At 40.9% G+C, this 24,317-nt stretch overlaps 1 protein-coding gene across 1 annotated transcript in view; it reads left to right on the top strand.

The window, feature by feature from the left end:
• The window catches only part of LOC126188743 (chondroitin sulfate proteoglycan 4), a 589,355-nt gene that overhangs the window by 217,436 nt on the left and 347,602 nt on the right, over positions 1-24,317 (top strand). The window contains exon 7 of the mRNA XM_049930352.1: positions 17,878-18,075. Within this exon, the coding sequence (XP_049786309.1) occupies positions 17,878-18,075 (198 nt within the window). The remainder of the gene's footprint in view (positions 1-17,877; positions 18,076-24,317) is intronic.

The following is a 24,317-nucleotide window of genomic DNA, read 5'->3' as shown; positions in this document are numbered from 1 at the left end:
GCACTCATGTGGATGACCTCACACTTTTCGTTATTTAGGACCAACTGCCAATTTTCTCACAATTCTACTAGTAGACTTCTCTTGACCATACCCGTTATGCCTGTTGTGATTTTCTTTTTATGCCCTCCTTGGTGTGTCTGTCATGTGTTACTTTGCTTGAGTGAGCAAAATTTCTTAATATCGTCTACCTCGTGGTCCCCAGTTTTCATTTTCGGTTTACCTGTATCGCTATCCCATTTCTACTACTTCTCATTGCGTTTGTCTTTTTCTGGTATACTCTGTCCATAATATGTAATCATTAGACAGTACATTTCATTCAACATGTCCTCTAATTCTTCTTCACTTTTAATGAGGATAGAAATCTCATAAACGACTCTTATCACTGATATCCTCTCACCCTGAATTGTAATCTCAGCCTTCAACGTTTCCCTTATTGAAGCCCTTTCCTTTGTCTGCCTATCTTCTCCTCCCATCTCTCTGTCCATCAACTCTCCCCCCCCCCCCCCCACTCTCTCCTTATCTCTTCCTCCCCCTGTCTCTCTCCATCTCATCCTGTTTCCTTTCCCTGTTCTAGAAGGTCGCTGTTGATTCTTATCCCCACATTACATCGAAACTAGTATGCTTACACAGTTTGGTTGAAATCGTTCGAGGGGTGTAGGATGAGCTTTTTACCCGTGTCTTTAAACGCATATCCACATTTCATATCCATTTAATATATATTTAACGTATTTCACATATATTTGTACACATATTTCGCCTGTATTTCTACCTAATCTCGCCCTACAGTTTCATTTTCACGCAGCTCAATGTTTATGAAGTCGTATCTTGCGAACTATGCCCCATGCAATGACAAAATTTTGTAGGAACATTCACTGGTATACCTCAATACAGCCTGCAAAATTTGTCGTGAATACAGTTAGTAGTAAAGAAGTAATAAGCAGAAAGGTCATGCATGATGAAGCGATTTTACTACATGAACAACGAAAATGTGGTAATCGATAAACATTATCCTTTCATCATTTTGTGGAGGTTATCAGCGAGAAAAAGATTCGTAAATATTTGACGTTATGTTTAAACTTTGTTGCAAATCCCTAGGTATTTAAGAACCTTCAACACCGCAGCGCGTCAGCAATCGTTGGTTAATATATTAAAAAACTAGAAACCCGCCTCGATTGCGAAAAAAGCACCTAGTGTTACCTTAGGTTTCGGTGTGGATAACTACACCTTCTTCAGAACAATGAAACCCACCAGTGCCTAAGAAGACCTTTGTCAATGATCAAAAGAACACCATAGCTATACATCTATAAACTAAAAAAAGGAAAACACAAACAGTACATATGTACAAAGCGTAAACCGTTGTTTTACTTATTGGTGTAACCTCCACCTCACAACGGCCTATGTTCGATGGGCCATGACCCGCCATAAACTCATAGGAAAAATTCCCACTTCTTTGCTACCTCGGAGATCCTGTGTCGCGTACCTCGTGCGCCGACTATAACACCACTCACTTTAATCTTGAGAACCTGTCACTGAAGCAGCAGTAACCGAGCTAAAAGCTGCGCCAGACACTTGTTGTCTCATATAGGCGTTGCCCACCGCAGCGCCGTAATCTGCCTGTTTACATATCTCTGTATTTGAATACACATGCCTATACCAGTTTCTTTGCCGCTTCAGTGTAGATGAAAGTATCTAAAAAAAATGAAAGACCTGCTGTCATCCTTCTGCTGTTATTTTACTACACTGCAACCAGGAACTCTTTTACAATATTCTATGGAAATCAGTTCATAGATGTTGACCACTGATGGGATCGTGCATACGACTGGAGTTCAGTTCCTCAGCGTCGGTTAAGCCATGAAGGTGGTGCACTGAATCACACAGCTGATTGCAATATAATAAATTAACATCAAAACGTCGGCTACAGGTATTTCATTTTATTAAGTAATTGAACGGCTGAAGCCTCTCAGACCGTCAACCACAGGGATGGACATACAAAATCTACATGAAAATAATCTTGGTAATTAGCGCTCCATTTTTAGAAAAAACAAGTTTTTTGAACAACTGAGTGATTATAACGTCATATCTCCTAAACTATGTGTCATATAATGATATAATTGCACAGGTATATTCTGTTATACGAGTGTATATAGATATTGTCTGTAAACGGTGTTGCGAATATAATCGGTAGCAAATCATTTTGTAGGAGGTGTCAGCGAGAAAATGATTCGTAAAAGCTTGTAATTATGTGTAAAGTTTGTCGGAATGTCCTTCGGAATGCAATGCGGCAGTGAATCTGCGTGGCATGGATTCGATAAGTCCTTGGTAGGTTTCCAGTGATAGGAGGTACTAGAAGTCTACGCACACATCACGGAGTTGCTATACATTATTACTGGCCTGCGGTTTACTATCATAGCTCCTATGAATGTCCATGTGAATAACCCACATAGCATAAGACTGCCACCACCATTCTGTGTCTGTCTTGCAGTGCGTGCTTCGAGCATCTGTTTACATAGATAACGACGTGTTCGCACCAGAATATTAACTTGTTGTAACAATAAATGTGGTCCATCCGACTAGACGACATGTTTCCATCGATCCACAGTCCACGCTCGATGATGCCGAACCCACTGTAATCGTTACTACGATATGTTCGTCAACATGAGGGGGTCGTCTGCTTTTCAACAATCTGCACTGAACAGTGTGGTCCGAAACACTAATCCCTGCACCCACATTGTACTCTGTCGTCAGGTATCCCACATCATACCTTTTTTGCATTTAATATTACTTTATATTCTCTAATAGTCATGAATTATAAGCAGCAGAGGTGCAAAGACAGTGACAGAATTTATTTAAGAGTCAAGCACATTGAGAAACTGCAGCTACTGCAGGTAACTCAACGAGGAGGAAGAAGGAACATTGTGGCTTAGCATTCGGTCGAAGACAAGATAATTAGAAACGTAACCCAAGCCCTTATTGGGGAAAGGTCGAGAAAGAAACCGCTAATGCCCTTTCAAAGAATCCGTTGTGGCAGTTGCCTTGACTGGCTTTGGAGAATCAGAGAAGACCTCAGTGTGGAGGGTAGGATGAACTCATTGTCTTACGAGAATTGGAGCTTTAATACTGGCAACAATTTATTTACAATTTATACTAAATAGATACACGTTTCAAAGTTTTACTGTCCTTGAAATCAGCAACCAGTATCGTGTATAACACGTTGCCAGTGATGTGGAAATCGTACGATACGTTTACCAGCGTCAGTTGTGTTGATGGTTTGAATGGAGCGATCTAGGGCCCAACGAATCCGTGTAACAGTTCTGATGCGAATGCCGCGAAGTACTTCCTTCATCTTAGGACTCAAGAAAGTCAGAAGGGCTTAAATCTGGGGGTGGTACAGCACTTCCCAGTCCCACTGATCGAATATATCAGTCTCAAATCGCGCCATATGATACCAAGCTTTGTCCTGCATAGTCATGGGCGGATCCTGCAGAAACTGTCGCCGCTTCTCTCTCTAAGCTTGTCGCAGGATGTGTGCCAGAAATGAGGAGCTTAGAATAAGAAACGGTGACTCGTCTTGCAGAATCCGTCCTTCAGTTTGTAGGACTCTGCTCTGGGGTATAGGCTTGTTACAACGGGTTTGTTCGGTCCATGCAGCAGGGAATTGCTGTGCCACCGCCAATCTCCTTGGGCTTAAGCCACTGTGACTTCAAATAGATTCCGAATAGAAGGAAGCACTTTACGGCATGCGCTCCAGAACACTTACAGCGATTCGTCGGGCAATAGACCGCTCCATTCGAACTATCAACACGAATTCTACAGCGCTGGTCACTATTTACGAGGGTGGTAAAACTTCGAAACATTTATCAGTTTAGTATACGTTGTAGCCGGCCGTTGTGGCCGAGCGGTTCTAGGCGCTTCAGTCTGGAACCGCGCTGCTGCTTCGGTCGCAGGTTCGAAACCTGCCCCGGGCATGGATGTGTGTAATGTCCTTAGATTAGTTAGGTTTAAGTAGTTCTAAGTCTAGGGGACTGATGACCTCAGATGTTAAATCCCATAGAACTCAGAGCCATTTGAACCATTTATATGTTGTAAATAAATTGTTGGCAGTATTGAAGTTCCAACCCTTGCACATCTGTGCCATTTCAGACCGTATGAACGAGGAGTTTTGACAATCATGATTCCGTTAGCCTCCTGTGTAGAGGTAATTCGTTCCCTAGCCCGCACATCCCTCTTGGTGTGCTGAGAGATTGAGGCTGGTGTGTTGCGCGTCGACTGCCCTCAAACTTGGGGCAGTATCAGCAGTTCTGGTAGCTTGCCTCTCTAGGGACCTGGCTCACGGTTCTCTGCGGAAGGAATCGCAAACTGCTGTTAAGCCTGCCGCAGGGGATAATAAGTAAGCCTTCAGTTTCTGGCAGACTTAGGGCCAAGCTGCTAGCTTCTGTTTCAACAGTGCGCTCCTTCTCAAGCACTCGACCTACTTTTGAAGATTATCTGCAGCCAGTGTCCACAACTCGTAAATGAAAAGCATATTTCAGAACAAACAAGATAATTGCAAACTTTCTAAATGAAACTTCATCAAGTAACGGTTTTGATCATCTGGTGATTTTGAGGCGTAATATACGTCTGTATTGCAATGACCTTAGTGTGACGTCGAATAAAATAAAATAAATCCTTTGTGATTGCACCCATATTAGGCATTGACTATAAAAGTCATTTTACCATTGACAACAGTGACGCAGAATAGTCTTTCTTTTTGTTTGTCACCACAGTGCGGATCTTACAATCAAGGCTTCTGCAAATAATTTGGTGATCCATGAAGTTGATCACATGATCGAAATGGGCAGTTCTTCTTCTCTGCACTTTTGCTTTTAGGCCATTGGTGGCCTTTTATGGTTCACATCTTTTTCTCGGTCTTCTAGAGAGTTCTTTATCTGGCGTGATGTTCTCTCTAGATGCAGTATTATGTCGGTGTCCATTCCATTTCTTCATGTTTTAATCCATTTCTTCTTCCACACTCCTAATTTTCAAATCCTTTCGTATATCTTCATCTCATATTCTATCTAGTCATTTACATCCACTCACTTCTCGACGAGATCACATTTCTGTTCCTTGTACTTGCTTTCCTTGTCTTTTATTCAGTACCCACTGTTCACTTCCATATAACAGAACTGACAATGTGACTATTTTACTTGAGTCCTATTTCTTTCTGTGTTTTATGCTTTAAAGTTCTATTAACTGTTGCATAGATACTTTCGGATCTATTCAACTTAATCGGCATAATCTTCGTATTCATATTATATTTTCAAACCCATGATAGCTAAAATATTTTACCTGTTCGATTGTTTTTAAACTAACTACTATCTTAATTCCCACTGAATATTTTCCACAGATCACCTTTGGCTCATATTTACTAGAAGGTAGCTTCATATTATAGTCTGTACATGTTTTATTTAGTTCATAAATTCGTCTTTGTAAATCTTCTTCTCTTGAAAATATCGCTGTAAGGTCATGAACTAATAGGAGTGATTCTAGGCTAGTCTCGCCCCCTTTATTGGCTTGTATCGGTTCTGTTAATACGGCTTCCATATTACTGCTACTATATTGAAGATCATAGATTTTTGTTTGTACAGACTTTTGATAGTTGATACAAAATGTAAATGGTAGCCCCAGTGCCCCATTATTCTCCATAACTTGCATTTGCGATGTAAAATCGCGAATGAGGTTTTCGTCCATGTTGATACCAGATGTAGGTAGCTTTCCATACTTCTATCTATACTGTGTAACGTTTTCTAAAAATAATACCGAAAGCCTTATCAAAATCTATAAAAACAGTTTCAGTCTTTTTGTTACACTCTCTCTGCTTGTCAGTAATCTGTCGTGAAACCTTAAACATGGTTACAACTTCAGCAAATATATGAAAGTAAACTTGGAGAGGTTGAAAAAATCAGCAACCAGTTCCAATCAACGTTTTCTATAAAATAAAATACTGCGTTAGTCGTTGATCGTCCATATGCAAATCCGACCTTTTATCCTACAGCTATTGTTTTAAGTATTTTGTTTAAAATTATTGCATAAAATTTACATGTTGTGTCAAAATGTTTATCCTTCTGGGGTTCTCACATTTATTGTTTCCTCCTTTCTTACGCAACAATATTACTCTTGCATTCTTTCATTTTCGCTGTATATCGTTTGTTTCCAGCACAAGATAAACATATGAGATAACTTAAGTTTTAGTGACAATGTTCCATAATCTATCAAAATTTGTTGGTTTTCGATTTTTTCCAGAGCTGCTGTGAGTTCTTTTGTTGTTCTGCCATCTAGGCCCTTTACTTCTCTTTCTGGGTTGTTGTCTTTCCTCTGTTCTTGTTTTTATAGTATTTTATCTCCTTTTCTTTCGTAATATTATTGCAATGAATTGTATCTTTTTGTTTTATTTAAACTTTTCAAATCTCTATATTCTCTCGCTGATGACCATGACCAGCATATTCTGTATTTCTGAAGTATCTAAATCATTATCAGATAGAATATGCTTAGAAAAGCTCACTTGTATTAGCTTTCCTAAGCACATTTTATTTGATCATGATTACTCGAAACGCGTGGTAAATAAATTTTTTAGCGGTCAAGACGTTTCCATGGAATTAGTACATGCCATGTCTGGATGGTAGCATAATGTAATAATGGAAGACTTCACCAGTGAAATGGAAATGTTGTATCTTGCTGGTGGGCTCTCCATTCCTTCCGTTTAATTCCTCTGTTGTCCATAGATTTGTTTTCCAGGGTAAGCTTTCAAAGATACTTTTATATGCCGATTTTCTGTATTACTTCCGCAACATCTGTTGATCAAAATTTACAGCTTTTTTTGTTGCGTATGTTTGTCCTTCTTTTGTGGTGCTCCTGGTAGGTAATCGCTGTAACTTGTTTCTTAGTCTCTTCTGATATAACTCGAAATACTTTCATCCTGACGTAAATATAGTTTACAGATCTCATCTTGCTTCTTTGTAGTGAAAGCTTCCTTCTGCTTCCATTTAGCAGAAGTGTTAGTTTGACATACTACAAGATAGTCATCAGTCCCGTTATCTAGTGAAGGTCAGTGAACTGAAACTAAAGATGATAAGGATTTCTTATTTATCAGCCAAATACAGAGTAATATTAGCAACAACAGAAAGTAGTAAAATGGGAGTAAGATTGATTGTGCACTGGCGAAGAAAGGGACAAGTGGAAAACACAAATCTGAAGGGATAGGATGATAAGACATCAGATCACAGCTTCAGCTCTACAAGAGGGAGCTGTAGAGGGTAAAAACCTCAGGGGAAATATGGACTGGAATATATCCAACAAATAATTGAGGACGAAGGGGTTGGTATAAGTGGAAATTTGTGGCGCGCCACATTAAACCAGCCCTAAGGCTGAAAGTTCGCCAGTAGCCGTACGTTGGTTAATCTTCGGAGCAGTATGACACGTAATCCCGCGCTTTGAACGCATCGTCCTTGGCCGAGGTTATGAGCAGGACTTCACCAGATGCCACAGCAGCTGCGAGAACGAGACAGAGGAATATTTCAGAGTTTGTGATTATTTGCAATGCTTATAACATCCGAAGTCATACACATCACTTTCTCATACTGAGCCATTGTAGCTAGCTAGTAGCTTTAAAATGTCTTCGTGAGATGTCGCTACTGTCTTTCTGGTCACCAGTTTCTCAAATTCTGTTACTTGTTTTATATTCTTCGTAGTAGCACATGTGATTGAAATGAATGACCGTTCGGCGAGAAACAAGCCAAGTATATTGCAACTACCGTCTTAAATAGCAAATTTGGGAAGTTACCCTGAACGAACGCTGGAGAAAGGATAAGGTTACTCTGGCTATTTTTTTCAATAGCGTTTCGAGAAAAGAACGTTCACCGATGAACAGTTCTGCCGACGACTGCAGTGAAGTTACTTAGCGTAATGGTACTATGCTTGTGGCCTCTAGTGCACGTATCAAACTCAAATTCCGTAGAAACAGGCCTTGAGACCCAACGGTACAGTTGGACAGCCATCTCATCCTCAGTCGATAGGCCTCACTGGGTGCGGATATTGAGGGACGTGTGGTCAGCACACCGATCTCGCGATCGTTGCAGTTTTCATGACCGCAACCGCTACGTCACAGTCAAGTAGCACATCAATTGGCCTCACAAGCGCTGAGTACACCTCGCGTGCCCACAACGATCACCCATCCAAGTGCTACCCTAGACCGACAACGCTTAACATCAGTGGCCTGAAGGGAACAATGTTACCATAGCAGCAAGGCCGTTGGCGGAGCATATATACCACTGTGTGGAATTATTTGAGAAAACGTCGTGATGCTTTGAAGCAAAGAAGCACACTGTAAACATACTATATTTGTCGAATTGATGGCAGCAGTACTGCGATTGCTATAGTGGATTGCTGGCTGAAGTTTCCAAAGCTGTGGTTCGGTTTTGAAAACTCGTTTCTCGAAATTTTTATATTAGCCTAGAAGATATGCGCTGATATGTTCGTCATTGGAGGGGATTTCAAGATCACTCCACGACACAAATTATCAACTGAAAACAATTCTATGTTTCCAAAGTAATATAAACAATTGTCCTCGACATGCACCTCAACTCAGGCATTCTTGGTGACACATCTGCAAGCTGGACAGCCGCAGCCCATTTGATATAGTACGTGTTGTCTTTAGCACAGAGCCAACGTATTTGTAAGACGTATTTGTATTTTATTTAACCCAGTTTGTGAGAATGTCATCACAGCAACAAGCTATCCTCTTACGTCGCTTCCCTCCGAGAAGTTAGTTAAGAAAAAGTTGGTTAATACTTTGGTAATGACTATATATATGAACATAGCCGTATAGAACTTAAAGTACATTTTGATTACCGAAAAAAGCACAGCAACCACTGACTCTAACAATACTGTCAATCTACAACATACGAATTTTTCCCGTATATAGAATTCTGACGTAGACTGCCTGTATAGATTCGACTGAACGTTCAGGACCTGAGTTTTATTTACGATATTCTTCAAAAAGTGGGGTTAAATAACCTATATTAGCGTTGCTGTGATGTATCTGCCATTATAGTTTCATCTTGATGTATTTACTCTGATAGTTGCAGATACGAGCGTCATAACTCTGCCGGCCGTTCATCGCGGAAAGCTCATCAGTATCAAGAAAACAACACTTCTTCCTCCTTCCAACGCTTCATCCAGTTCACACAATAAATATGTACAGTTGTCTAGCAGTCTTGAGCAGAAAGAGAGATCGCGAAGTTACTCAAAGACTTATCAGAACCCCCGAACAACAGTGTAAGAGATTTTTGAAATAGTGCTCTAGATAGACCTTTTGTATCTCTTGGTAGGGGAACTCGCTTTTATTTCGGCGACTACTTCCATCGCATTAATTACAGGCTTATAAATTTCCACAGCTCTCCTGAAAGGGAACTCCTGTAAGAGGAAGAAAATATCAAGGGAGGACTAGTTATTTAAACACCTTTTAGTAAAGTCATCCTCAATACTAAGGTGAATTCAAATTGACAAATCGAGTCTTCTACAAAGTTAAAAGGCAGATGATATCTCTTCTTTTATATAATTAAGTATCGATGCCCTGTCTTACAAACCTCACTTCTGGAGCTGAGCGGAACTCGAAAAGAACCTGTGTTTACAGAACCAAGCTTTACACAGTATTATCTGGACTTAATTTACTTCAGTTGTTTTCTCTGATGATTTCAATTGAAATTACTTTGGGTCGCTTTGGCAAGCTCGATCAGAAGGTACAAGGGTGATCAAACTTCAGTACGTATACTTTTGTGTCTTATTACGTAAACAACCCACATCGAATGCTGCAGTGACTTCAGTCTCTAATTACCTCTCCTCCAATAGGAGATCAAATACTATTGAATGATGAAGCTAAGACAGTTTTATCAGAGAAGCAGCACAAATTTTAAATAAGATCTGATTCTGCCGGTGTTCTCAGCAGTGGTATGAATTGATGTAAGGAAACTGATAAAAATTCTGTGGCAGTTACAGTTAGAGAACATCAAGTCCAATACACCTGTAAAAATTCGGTATGTGACAATAATATCTAATTTTTCTGTTTCTGGATATTTCTCTGGTCACCGAAGTGAGCGAAATCGCACATTCTGTACAACAACATTCGGCAGAAGAGTTGTTTTTCTCACCTTACGTCTATCCTGATTTTTTTGCTTTTTCACTGTCAACCAAATCTTTAAATTGTTTCTGCATGGTATTGTAATGTCGTTTTACAAAAAAATTGCAGTACTCGTCGATTATACGACTGCATAATAGATATTGAGAATCCTTGTCCCTCTCTTCTGTTACTCCCATCCACTTTAAATACGTGTGACGATAGATCACTAAACTGCCTCTTTCTGTGCAAATAGCCACTGTAAATGTGAAAGCGCTTCATACCACGAATAAATAGCGAAGAGTAAACAGCACCGACACCACGATTCTGTTGAACTGAAGCGAGTTGTGTCGAATGAAAAATGCGACACCGCAGTAGTGATTGAAATGTTGCACTGTACCTGGTACTTCCGAGAAGGATTGAGTTTAGCAAAGTTGGGCCCGCACCTCCAGCTCGCATGTGGTTTGGCACACCATGGTCAGTCCTGAGTTAAACCGTAACCAAGATCCGCCTAAATCACGGGCAGCCTGGTTCTCTTTTCCGTAGACGTGTTCCATATATTCTGAAGGGCGCAACAAAATAAAAAAACTGATGCTATTACCATCCCCCAAAGCAAACCCAACACTGCTCGTTGACAGGGAGCGTGCAAACGTGTCCAGAACTGAAGAATACAACCATTGCTCCTTTAGTCATATTGTGCAAGCTGCCCAAGGCAAATCGCCCACATCAGCCTCTTCGGTGCTAGACCGTATCTCATTTTATTGTTTTAATCGAGGTATAGTTTCGTGGACGCAATCCATTTCTGGAGCGCTCAATCTAGTTCGGAGAATCAATCATAAAATAATGGAGAAGATCATGAATAAAGTAATAAATTTATAATGTAGAACCGCAATCATAGATTCTAACGGTCTATCTTCTCCGATGGAAAGTACCTGGACACCTATAAGTGAACATTAATAAGGAGTGCATGCAGTCTTCGCCTTTGTCATGAACTCTAATAGCATCAGTTTCAGTGCAGTGTCAATGTCTGTCGAAGTATGGAAGCACATCCTTCCTCAAGAGTGAAAGCAGTTACGGTAATAGTGTTGGACCGTGGGATATGAAAGGAAGCCGACATAGTATCTCACTAGAGTGGTGAGCTACAGGTTTCAAGTCGGAAATTAGGACAGGCCGCTCCTTTCCAAGAATGTAATTGTCCACAAATTATTGCCCACAGATGCAGATTTATGACAGAGAGCATTCTCAAGTAGATAAAGACCGTCATCTAACTACTCCTCTACTATGAAATGTGTTCATATCCTCCAGCATTTAACGTTTTCTCAGGAACACTGAGAGGATAAAAACCTGACAACGAAAAATACCACCATAAAGCAACACCACACCCTCTGAATCCTCTCACATGGTGGCAGGTAACAGTCTCCAGGCGTTCGCTAAAACCAAACCCTTCCATAGGGGGTTGCCTTAGGGCATAAGGTGATTCATCATTCCTCAACACTGGTTTACAGTCATCCACTGACTAGTGACGTCGCCCTTTACAGTATCTCAAGCATAGCTTACCAATGACTACAGAAATGTGTCGTTTGTAGGGAGCTGATCGATCAATGTACCCCCTTCATTTTTAACTACTTACGCATTTCCATGGCGCTAAATGGACTGCTGGTAGCAGTTAGAAACTCCGAGTAATATCTTCCTCTGATTTCATGCAATATTTTAGCACAGTACTCATAAAACATTTTTGCTCAAGAGCCAATACTGACATTGTGGGGCGGCGCTTTGGACAGCATATGTATTAATTGTATTGTTAAATAATGAATTACATACATACGTCAGTGTAATGTCAGCGCGTAATTGACTAGCTATAATAAAACACGATAATTTGACTGCCGGTTCCCAAGTGGTGATCATATCTTGTCGACACCATTCGGAACACTCAGTGCTAGCTGAGCTCTTTTTCAGATAGCTGCCAACCACATCGATCCAGCAGTTCTGAGACTACTGTAGTGAGGTGAAGTGATGTTTGTTTCATTATGTGTGCGGACGACTTTGATTAACAACATACTGAAGCGCCAAAGACACTGATATAGGCAGACGTATTCAAATACAGAGAGGTGTGAAAAGGCAGAATACGGCGCTGTGGGTCGGCAACGCCTATATAAGACAAGTGCCTGGCGCACGTGTTAGATCGGTTACTGTTGCTACAATGGCAAGTTATCGAGATTTAAATGGAGCCCCAACGTCGTGCTATAGTCGAAACACGAGCGATGGGACACAGCCTCTCCGAGGTAGAGTTGAAGTGGGGACTTTCCCGTATGACCATTGCACGAGTGTACAGCCAATATCAGCTATCCGGTAAAACACCAAATCTCCGATATCTCTGCTGCCGGAAGAAGATCCTACAACGACAACTGAAGAGAATCGTTCAACGTGACAGAAGCGCAGCCCTTCCACAAATTGCTGCAGATTTCAGTGCTGAGCCATCAACAAGTATCAGCGTGCGAACCATTCAACGAAACATCATCTGTACAGGCCTTTGGAGCCGAAGGCCTACTCGTTAACCGTTGATGACTGCATGACACAAAGCTTTACGCCTTGCATAGAACCCAACAACGACATTGGTCTTTCGATGACTGGAAACATGTTGCCTGGTCGGACGAGTCTCGTTTCAAATTGTATCGACCGGATGGACGTGTACGGGTGTGGAGACAACCTCATGAATCCATGGACTCTGCATGTGAGCGGGGGACTTTTCAAGTTGGTGGAGCCTCTGTAATGGTGTTAGGCGGGTGTAGTTGGACTTGTATGGGACCCTGATACGTCTAGATATGACCTTCACAGGTGACACGAACGTAAGCACCCTGTCTGGTCACGTGCATCCTTTCGTGTCCATTGGGCATTCCGGCGGACTTGGGCAGTTCCATTCCAGCACAACAGTGCGACAGCTCACACGTCCACATTTGCTACAGATTGGCTTCATGGACACCTTCCTGAGTTAAAAAACTTCCTCCGGCCACCAGACTCCCCAGACAAGAACATTATTGAGCAAATCTGGGATGCCTTGCAACGTGCTGTTCAGAAGAGATTTCCACCCCCTCGTTCTCTTACGGATTTATGGACAGACCTGCAGGATTCGTGGTATCAGTTCCCTCCACCACTACTTCAGTCATTAGTCGAGTCCATCTCACGTCGTGTTGTGGGACTTCTGCGTGCTCGCGGGGGCCCTAAACGATATTATGCAGGTGTGTGAGTTTCTTTGGCTCAGAAGAGTAGTATCTGTACTCTTAAATACAGAACTGAATATGAAACATCACAATAGTTTCATAAATTATTTAAAGCCCACTTTTTTTGTATTCACTGCGTTGTATTACTTACTTTGCTTTACTTTAGATGTGTCAAGGCCTTTATCGACCATACGCCTGCTCTATGAGCCTCTTCCACTCCTGCCTGTCCAATAAAATGCGCTGTTTGTCCAGTTGCTGCTGCTGTTCATCCTCATTGTGCCCTCCCGAATGTTATCCCGCCATCTGATTCTGGGTCTCCCTCTTCTTCTCGTTCCTTCTATTGTTCTGCTGAATGCCATTCTAGGTAGTCTATTCTCTGTCATTCTTGCTATATGGCCTGCCCATTTCAACCTTCTCCTCTTGAGCACTTATACGATGTTACGGTGTTTATACAGCCCTCTTAATTTTTCATTTCTTCTTATTCTCCATTCTATGTTATTTTCGTCGTATACATGTCCAAAAATTTTCCTTGCTATTTTTCTTTCCAATATTAACAGTTTTTCTTCATCTTTCTTTCTAAATATTAATGTTTCACATCCATATAACATCACAGGTATAATGGTCGATTGATATAAGCGGATTTTGAAGTTACTGCTAAGTGATCTTTTTCTTAGAATTTTGATGAAACTAAAAAGTGTCTTGTGTGCTGTTGATAAACGGGCATCTATTTCTATATCTGTTCTGTTGTTATCCCTAAAAATACTTCCTAGGTACTTGAAATTGTCAACAGTCTTGAAATTGAATCCATCTACAGTCAGAGGGGCATCTTTTCTGGTTTTCTTACTTATGGGCAGGTATTCTATCTTTTCTTCATTAACATGTAATCCTGTTTGGTCAGCAATTTTGTAGTAATTTTGCATCATTCTGATTAATTCTCTTTTGGAACTACTTATTAGTGCTACATCATCTGCATAGGCAAGTCTTGTAATGTTCACATCCTGTAGCTGGATCCCTTGTGGACTGGTTTCAGAAAATTCTCTATCAATCTTCTCTAGGACAAGGTTAAATAAAATAGGTGAAATGGCATCCCCTTGTCTCAGTCCAGTGTACACCTTAAAATCTTCAGTTTCTCCTCCCGGTGTCTTTATGCGACATAAAGTTTCATCGATACACATTTTAACTAATCTGATTAATTTTGATGGTATTTTAAATTCCTTCATTATATTTAGGAGTGTCTGTCGGTGTATGCTATCATAGACCTTTTTAAAATCTACGAATAGTATGTGGACATCTACATTTAATTCCCACTCCTTCTCAGTTACTTGTCTTAGGGTGAATAAATGATTTATAGTCCCCAGTCAGTTCTGTATTACAGCAGCCTTAATTAATTTAATGTTCTTTTTTACAGTTAATGCAGTACCACGTTTGATAATGGCCATCTCTGTGATGCGCATACACGAATCCTTTTTACTTCCGTGTCGAAATTTATACATATCAGCTAATCGGTACTAGTTGCACACTCTCGAGGATTATCAGTCCTGAAAGACAAACAATAAAACATAGCCCCGCTCACATCCTGTAGGCTTTAACCTTGCAGAGGTCAGGTGCCACACTATTTAACGCTCTGACTTTGTTGTAAGCGCCAAACTGTACTCATCCCGCGGCCGAATTTACAAATTTCAATTAAAATTAAGCACATTTTTACTGTCTCAGTAGTTTTATTTCTTACTGAGCAGGAAAACTACACTCTTAAAGAGCTTTTCACGATAGTTGACGTTTTTGACTGTTAGTTGATAGATGCATATTATTGTAAAATTCGGATGAGAACTGTGGGTCACACGAATTCTTGATTCGAGCTGCATGTCACCCGGTGGCCACAGTTTGATGACCACTGCTTTAGGATCGCCCCTGCAGTGCTCGACGATACCTGTCCTTCAGTACATGAGGTGCACCTGCTCTTGATTTAGCTGTGGTTCTTCCCTCGTTTTTCCACTACTGTCACTTCCCCAATGGTCGACTCCTCGATGGATTTGTTACTAATGTTATATTCAATGACATACCACTGAGGTCTCCTGACCGACTCAATCTGCTGTAACTCCTTCCCTACTGACAATACTGCCCGCCTTCCTTTATTGGGAAGACTCGTGCAGTGTAGTGTAACGACGTAAGTTTCTTATAAATGATTTTCTTTTGACATATGACCATGTGTAGACTTCGTCACCTACGTCAGTTACAACCTACTTCAAAATTATTTATATTCTTTTTAAATTGTCTCAGAATGTTTCTTGAACGAAACTGTAAAACATCATTTGAGTCGTACGCGCAGAATTACGTCACTCAGTCCAATTGGTTTGCGTAAACTTATTCGATTTAGATGTCGTTTGTTGCTCCTCAGGAATTATATTAATGCAGGTTGTCTGCTTTAATAGATATTAGAGCCACATTGAATAACCTTTCAAGACTCAAAGTCGCGATGAACGCTGTCAAAAATTAATACTCTTGTCAAATATATTATTAATTCATTCACATAGTTCTTCATAAATAAATCCTCGGAACACGTATTTAAACTTTTGTAGCATCCACTAGTTTATTATCTTCCTACATATAGACGTGAACCTGAGCCTTGACAAGACAGAACTAACAATTTACAACAGGATTAAACTTTCTATGACGTCATTGTTGTAGAAACATTACAAATTATCAATTTTCAATTTTTAGAAGCACGACGCAACAACTCGGTTTCAGGATCTTCTGTTGCTCTTTGGCTGTCTACCCGCGACGTATAGTGGCCAGCAATTTTCTCTCTGGTCCCGGCAGCGAAGATGCTGTCTCCGTTCGTTGCGCCACCCTCTCCGTACATGAAACATAAAAAATAAATACAAAACTTTAGATAATTCACAGCTATTACAAATATTACAAAAATACATAAACAAAACTAAATTAAACTTATCTTCACCTGCTAACTGGGCTGACACTGGTGGATGGGGGACGCTTCAATTTCACGTCCCACTACAGCAGTATTGGCCGGCTTCAGTTTTTTGACTTTACTGTAAAACTGTGGTGGTTAATCGGAATATTAATACGTTATTTTGTTGCCCCAACACATGGCCTATGAATAGTACAATGTAGTGATTATTTGGTATCTATATTAATTAAACCGAAAATAAGACAACTACAAATGCAATATTCGTAGAAAGTGCCTCGCAGTATCGACCATAGCCTCTCTGTGATGATATTGGTTGTTAACGATGTGCACTGGCACTTACTGAGTAGTAATAGAACACATAACCATGGGTAATTATTGTTACGATTTCAGCTTATTTCGCCAATATTCACCTCACTGTTTTGCAGAGACAACCAATAAAATATAATATATTCTGCTGATCCACACATCCAACAAATGGTCAGTCCCTAAATTTGGTTCACAGTTCCTCAAATAACTCCGAACACAGAGCGCGCTTTTCAGTTTCTTCTGTTGACCCATTATTTCCCGTTTACTTCGCGGCTTTGTAATTCACTTTCTACGGCCACCCTCTGTGTTATTTTGGAACACACGACTGACGTACAGCTTTCTTCTACTGTCCTTCAGCCTTTATTTTTTCTGCTTTTATATTCTCTGTTTAGTGGCGATCTTCTTCTTTTCTAATCGTTGAAAACGCTTCAGCAGCCACCCTCGCTCGCTGCCATTTTCATCCACTCCTTATTCCATTTTCCTCTTACTTTTTCTCATATTCTCCGATTTCAGTCTGAAAAGAAGTAAGAAGTAGAAAATATAATTTAAAAATTGAAACTACTTCTGAGCGATAGTGAAAGACAAGCTGGTGTGTTGTACTCCACGACGTACTCATAGTATTGTACGTTCTTTTACACAAGTTATCATGAAACGTTTGGTAGATGTCACTCCTTACACAAAACAGGTAACCAAAATATAGCACCGAGAGAGGTGGCGCAGTGATTAGCACACTGGCCTCGCATTCGGTAGGACGAAGTTTCGAACCCGCTTTCGGGCATCGTGATTTAGGTTTTTCGTGATTTCCCTAAAATCGCTTCAGTCAAATGTCCCTTTGAATGGGCACGGTCGAATTCCGTCCCCATCCTTCCCTAATACGGTGGGACCGATGACATCGCTGTTTTGCCCCCTCGCCCGAATCAACCAACCGAAATACAGCAACTTACCTTAAAAATGCGTACCGCAGTCTTCAAAATATATTCGCCACGCTAAGAACCACAACAACCACCATCATGTACTAAAGGCAGAGAAAGCACTGAAGAGACCAAGAAGACATCTTACTACAGTGCATATGGATACACAAGACTGCTCCCGCTTACTGCACACGTTTGCTGCTTGGAGGCGCGGCCGGTAGTGTAAACCAGCCGATGCTGCACGAATCTCCCCTACTGACGGGTCCACCTCTCGGGACGTCTAGTGGTCAGTTGTCCCGGTGTTTTCATCAGATTGTGTAGTGGCTGGATAAACAGCAAGTAACTTCTGTCTCCGCGTGCGGCTGGCAGGTGCGGTACACGCACGACGGCTCGGAGCAGCACCAGGACGCGGTCTCGCTGGAGGTGGAGCTGTCGCCCGACGCGGAGTTCACGCTGCCCGGCTACCTGCAGGGGCGCCACCGCTTCGCGCTGCACGTCAACGTAACGCCCGTCAACGACCCGCCGCTGCTCTTCCTGCCACCCGGCAAGACGCTGCGCCTGGCCCAGGTAGGCAGCCCGCGGCGCACGCCTCGCCCACTATATTGCCCGCGCCTGCATGATGAATGGCGCGCCGCGCGCATTCGTTTCCGTCGTCGTCCGGGCACAACCTCCACCTCCGCCCCGTCCCACTCGTCTTGCTTCCTCTCTCACTCCTCGTTTCTCACACCTGGAAAAAAACGCGCGGGGATACGTGTCTGGAAGCTTCCGCCGGGAAAGGTGTCATTTTGCTGCTCCCTCGAGCCATCCTACAGACGATTTTTTTTGCCATTGTGCTTTAGAACAGATACACATTCGAAATCTACTCTCGTACACAAGTCGGAGATATTTTTTTGTTGTTTACCAACATATAAGTAATTGCCATAAAATGGGGCGCAGCGGAACAGTTTTCAGTTAAAAAAAAATTTAAGAAAAGAGAGATCATGTTAAAAGAAACATGTAAATCAAAATTATATGTGGTTATAGTTCTTGCGCTTATCTTTAACATTATTATTACGTTTGGGACCTAACTCATGCTTCTATAACATTAAAAAAATAAAAACTTGGTGTATCCATTCAACCCAGAGAAAAGAGCGTATAGAACCAGTAGGATCGGTCTTAATACTTTTTCAATTTATTTGTATTAAGTAAATAGGCGAATAGGAAACAGAACTTGTATGGTTCAAATATGATTTTATTCTATACAGAAATAAAAAATATTGCACGAATTGTAGTTCTTTTATTGTGTTTTCCAAATAAAAGTTGTCATTTCACTAATTATTTGTAACTTCAAACTGATGAACTTGGTTTCTTTATTAGTCTGTTAAATACTGACATCTTTTCTAAAAATGATGTCTCTGAATCGAAAAGCCGTATCCCAGGAAGTAACAGAGAGCTTACGAACAACATCTCCTTGACTAAAAAAAATGACTCTTCACCAGTTATAAGAAAATCCCTTTAATCGGCTTTTTTCTAAAAAAAAAAAAGTACATGCAATCAGTCTACTAAATGACTGCTTGCTTTTTCCATGCAATTTAGTCACATCATAATCTTTTGGATTGAGAACACTGCCAGGTTGATCTTCATTTGCATAAAACCTTAGGTCTTCCTCTGGAAAAACACTGATGATTACTGTGTCTATAAACATCACAAATTCCCAAAACACAACCCTCTATTCTCAGTAAGCCGAAACGAAGGTCAGGTTAAAGTAAATTTTTCAATACTGAACGTTTAATTCATGAAACGAAACTGCAAATCTGATTGTTTCACTGTGGTCTTCAATCCAAAGATTGGTTTGGTGGAGTTCTCCATGCTGTACTGTCCTGTGCGAGACTCTTCATCTCTGAATAACTGCTGCAACTTACATCCTTCGAAATCTGCTTACTATATCCATCACTTGGTCTTCTACGATTTTTACACCCCACACTTCCCTCCAACACTAATTTGGTGATGCCTTGATGTCTCAAAATGTTCTCAGAATGTGTCCTATCTAGTGATCCGTTCTTCTAGTCAGATTCTGCGACAAATTTCTTTTGTTTTCATTCCTGTTCAGTACGTCCTCCTTAGTTACGTGCTCTACCCATCTAATCTTCAGCATTCTTCTGTAGCACCAAGTTTCAAAAGCTTCTTCTTGTCAATACAGATTATTGTCTGTGCTTCACCTCCATACATGGCTACATTTCGTACAAATGCTTTCAGCAAAGACTTCCTAAAACTTAAATCTGTGCTCTATGTTAACAAACACCTCTTTCTTCGAAACGCTTTTCTTATCATTGTCAGTCTACATTGTGTATCCTCTATACTTTGGCTATTATCAGTTATTTTCTGCCCAAACAGCAAAACTTAACGTTAAGTGTTTCGTTTTCTAATTTAATTTCCTCATCGTCATCTGGTTTAATTCTAATACTTTCTATTATTCGTGTATTGTTTTTTTATGTCCATCTTATATCCGCCTTTCAAGACATTGTTCTTCTGTCCAAATGGAAGCCCAAAAACTTTCACTTTCCTATTTTGCGTTACTGTTATGATAATACACTGCTCCTTGATCTCTTTGGAGATACCATTATTTTTCTCCGTAGCCATATTTCCATCGTTCATTAGTGGACTCTGTCAAGAGTGACTGTCTTCTACTGCTATACGGTAGTGCATTCTAGATGAATTCGACAGTTACAATGAACAACAAATATGGAGTGAAAACGTGTAAACTGCTTGATTTTGAGTTAGTTACTTTTATTTCAGTATAAAATGATACAAAATCATCATCTTCCTAAATATTTACCTCTTGTTATTTTTAAAAAAATTATCTACATTTTTATAAATAATTCACTAACTAAATATGTATTCACGCTCCAAGATTCAGCACAACGACTTTTAAGTGAATAATTACTTGAATTATGTGTTATGCATTGATAAATTTCAGTGCCATTCTGGAAGTAGAAAAGTAAAATATTAAGAAAAAATGAAGATAATATTACATGAATGAAAATACTTTGTAAGTCTACTTTGTACCAGAACTATATAAAGCACAAAATTAACTGGTCATAAAAATATATAAAGGATTACAAACGTGAAATGTCCATATGTACAGCACATACAATTTCAAATTTTGTTCAGAGATAAATACTTTGGCATCACTTAAGTAAGGCAGTTTTCGCCTTAAGTACTTAAACAAGTCACCATCTTTGTTCATTCTCTTAACAAAGTTTTTCATGAGACCCAACTTGATGTGCAAGGGCGAAAGCAGAATCTTTCTAGGGTCTACCAGAGTCTCATTCTTAATGTTCTTTATACCTGGTTGAAGAGATTTTCTGGTGGGACACTCATATTTGATTTAATGAGATGCACAAGCTAGGAAATCCCATTCACAGAGAAAGAATGAATATATAGTGCACCCTAACTGCATATCTAATAGCAGTGCAACCCCTTTTAAGTCACCACAAATCTGCCATTGAGAGTAATTATACTTGATGGCTTCTAGAAAAGTTTTCATGTTTTGGTATGACCCTTTCATATGCACACTATGCCCAGATGGAATAGAAGGAGGCTCATGGCCAATATATAAAAGCACCGCTTTTAAGCTCAACTTTGACGAATCAATAAAGAGTCTCCACTCATCAGGGTTTTAATTAATTCTCAGAGCCTTCATTAGACCATTTATGTCTACACATGCCACAAGACTGTCTTAAATGTTAAAGAAAGGAGTGAGTTGTTGCTCTCTTCTTTGCTAGAATGAAACATTTACATTGCTTTCCAGAAATTGGCGCTGCTGCAATCGTGATGCTAAAATCTCAGCCTTTCCTTTAGAGAGCTCCAAATCTCTAATGAGATCACTTAACTCATCTTTTTGTGGATCATCAGTTGATGATATATTTGGAAGAAACTCTGGATCTTGTGATGTACATGGTTCAGGACATTCAGAATCCCCGTTAGAAGTAATCTCGTACTCTGTCGGTGGTTCAAGTATTGGCAATTCTTCCCCTTACGTTATCACTCAGAATAAACGACGGTGTTGAACACAAGTACAAAATGAAACTTCCTGGCAGATTAAAACTGTGTGCCCGACCGAGACTCGAACTCGGGACATTTGCCTTTCGCTGGCATCTCCGCTGCAGAGTGAAAATCTCATTCTACAAGTACAAAATGTCTATCGAGGCTGATAGCAGTAAGTTAAAAGTTCAATGCCAATCTCCGGTAAAATCCCAACAACAATGTTTAACAAAAGGTTCTCACCAAAATAATTTTCGTTTGTGACCGGTGTGGAATAACGATTTCATAGCCGTCGGTGTTGTGTGCCAATGATAGTTAACGCGCTAGGGACCAGCTCCTCCGTAAGGCCCTTCTCGAAGTTAACAACTAGGCTGGCCTGCCGGAAATGCACCAGAAACAAAGGCCTCAAGTAGAAGACTCCCGCTTGGCCACAACAGAGGGCGATATGACCAAGTACCACACCTAACCTATGAGCAGAGGTACTGTCCGCTCTTCCTCCATCACACGACTGCCCCGCTCAGCACTACCTCTCCGCTTAAGTCGGCATACGCCAGTTGCCCACTCTGGGCAAGGAAGATAAACACGTACGCACTAGTCTAGATACAGTGGCCCAGACATCGATCCCGCGCACTCTCACGAGTCCTATGGTCCTCTCCCTGTACTATTGCCGAATTCGGGGAGACTATACAAGATAATGAAACTGTTATCCTTAGGTTTCCATAGACGTATGACACTCTGTGGCCATATAAAGTACAAAAAGTATGTAATATGCGAACAATATTTCAAGTTTGATCATTCCTTGAGTGTCTCTATTTTCCAGTTGCCCTTTCGTTTTTTAAAACTGTCATCGAGTTAGATGGTGCGTTGGCTTAGCTACTGGACTCGCATTCAGTATGTGTTCAAATTTTCATTGACCATACACACTAAAGCCCCAAAGAAACTGTTATAGGCATGCGTATTCAGATACAGAGATATGTAAACAGACAGAATACGGCGCTGGGATTGACAACGCCTATAACAGCCGGTAACACATCAATTATCTGACATCTCGGCGACAGGAAAAAGATCCTGCAATAACGGGACCAACGACCACTGAAGAGAATCGTTCAACGGGACAGGAGTGCTACCCCATCCTCAAATTGCTGCGGATTTCAATGCTGGGCCATCAGCAAGTGTCAGCGTGCGAACCATTCAACGAACCATCATAGATATCGGTTCTCTGAGCAGAAAGTTCACTCGTGTACACTTGACGACTGCATGACACAAAGCTTTACACCTCACCTGGACTCGTTCCTACCGACATGGAAACATGTTGCCTGGTCGGACGAGTCTCGTTTCAGACTGTATCTCGAACGGATGGACGTGTACGGGTATGGAGACAACCTCCTGAATCCATGGACCCTGCGTGTCAACAGGGGACTGTTCAGCCTGGTTGAGGGTCTGTAATGGTATGAGTCGTGTGTAGTCTGAATGATACGGGGCCCTTGATACGTCTAAATACGACTATGATTGGTGACACGTACGTTAGCATCCTGTCTGATCACCTGCATCCATTCCGACGGACTTCGGCAATTCCAGCAGGACAATGCGACATCCCAAACGTCCAGAATTGCTACGGAGTGGCTACAGGAACACTCTTAGACTCCCCATATTTGAACATTATTGAGCATATCTGGGATGACTTGCAACGCCCAGTTCAGAAGAGACCTCCACCACCTCGTGTTCCTACGATTTATGGTCCGCCCTGCAGGATTCATGGCGTCAATTCCCTCCAGCACCACTTCATACATTAGTCGAGTCCATACCACATCGTGAGCATTTCTGAGTGCTTGGGGGGGGGGGGGGGGGCGCTTCACGATATTTGGCAGGCGTACCAGTTTTTTTTTTTTTTTGTTCTTCAGAGTAGATTTCTCATGTTTTCCCTGAACTGATCAAGGCAAATGCTTGGCTGTTACTTTGAAAAGAGAAGCCCGCTTTCCTATCCAGTTCTTCTACCATCCAAGACAGTATTCCATTAGCAATGACCTAGTACTTCGCGGGGCATTAAAGGCCAGTCTACCTTTTCTCTACTTAAAATTGGTATCATTATATATGCAGTCGTAGCTACCTTAGGACATTATGTACTGTTACAACGCAAAGATCCAGGACTAGTATTGGTCAGGAGAGGAATTCAAATCCCGTCCGACTATTCTCCTTGAAGATTTCTTTGGTTTCTTAAACCACTTCACGGAAATACCCTGATGAATATTTAGACTAGAACAAGATTGTTTCCCTGGTAGGTCCTTATCCGCTGTAGCTCATCCTCTGTCTCTAATGAAATCGGAGTCGTCAGGACGTTAAGATGTAACTTTTATCAAGCAACAACTTTTTAAACGGAATCATTCGGTATTCGATCATCGGAGCTATAACACGACACTAACAAATACAGCCACGTTTCACTTCGAAAATAAATAACAAAACTTCCGTCATGGTTAACACTTATTGGGAGTAAAGCACACCAACAAACTGTCAGTTGTTATAGACTTAATTTGTTCATGTAAGTATATCATGGTATTATGTTCGACCAGTTACGTATTCATCCCTCATAGACCTGTTTCTACGATATAATATTTAGTGCTTATTCAATGTCAAGAAACTTCACCAACAGCCGTATACTTCAAGATATTTTATTTTATTCTGAAAGCAACCAGTTTCGGCAATTTATTTTCCCACCTTCAGGTCCCATACGCTTTTATTCAAATAAACGAGCTTATCGTACAGCGCCCTCAAATACTGGATATCGTGAA

The sequence above is a fragment of the Schistocerca cancellata genome, chromosome 5 (genome assembly GCF_023864275.1).
Source record: "Schistocerca cancellata isolate TAMUIC-IGC-003103 chromosome 5, iqSchCanc2.1, whole genome shotgun sequence".
Taxonomy (NCBI): Eukaryota; Metazoa; Arthropoda; class Insecta; order Orthoptera; family Acrididae; genus Schistocerca; species Schistocerca cancellata.
This window is presented reverse-complemented; position numbering and strand designations above follow the sequence as displayed.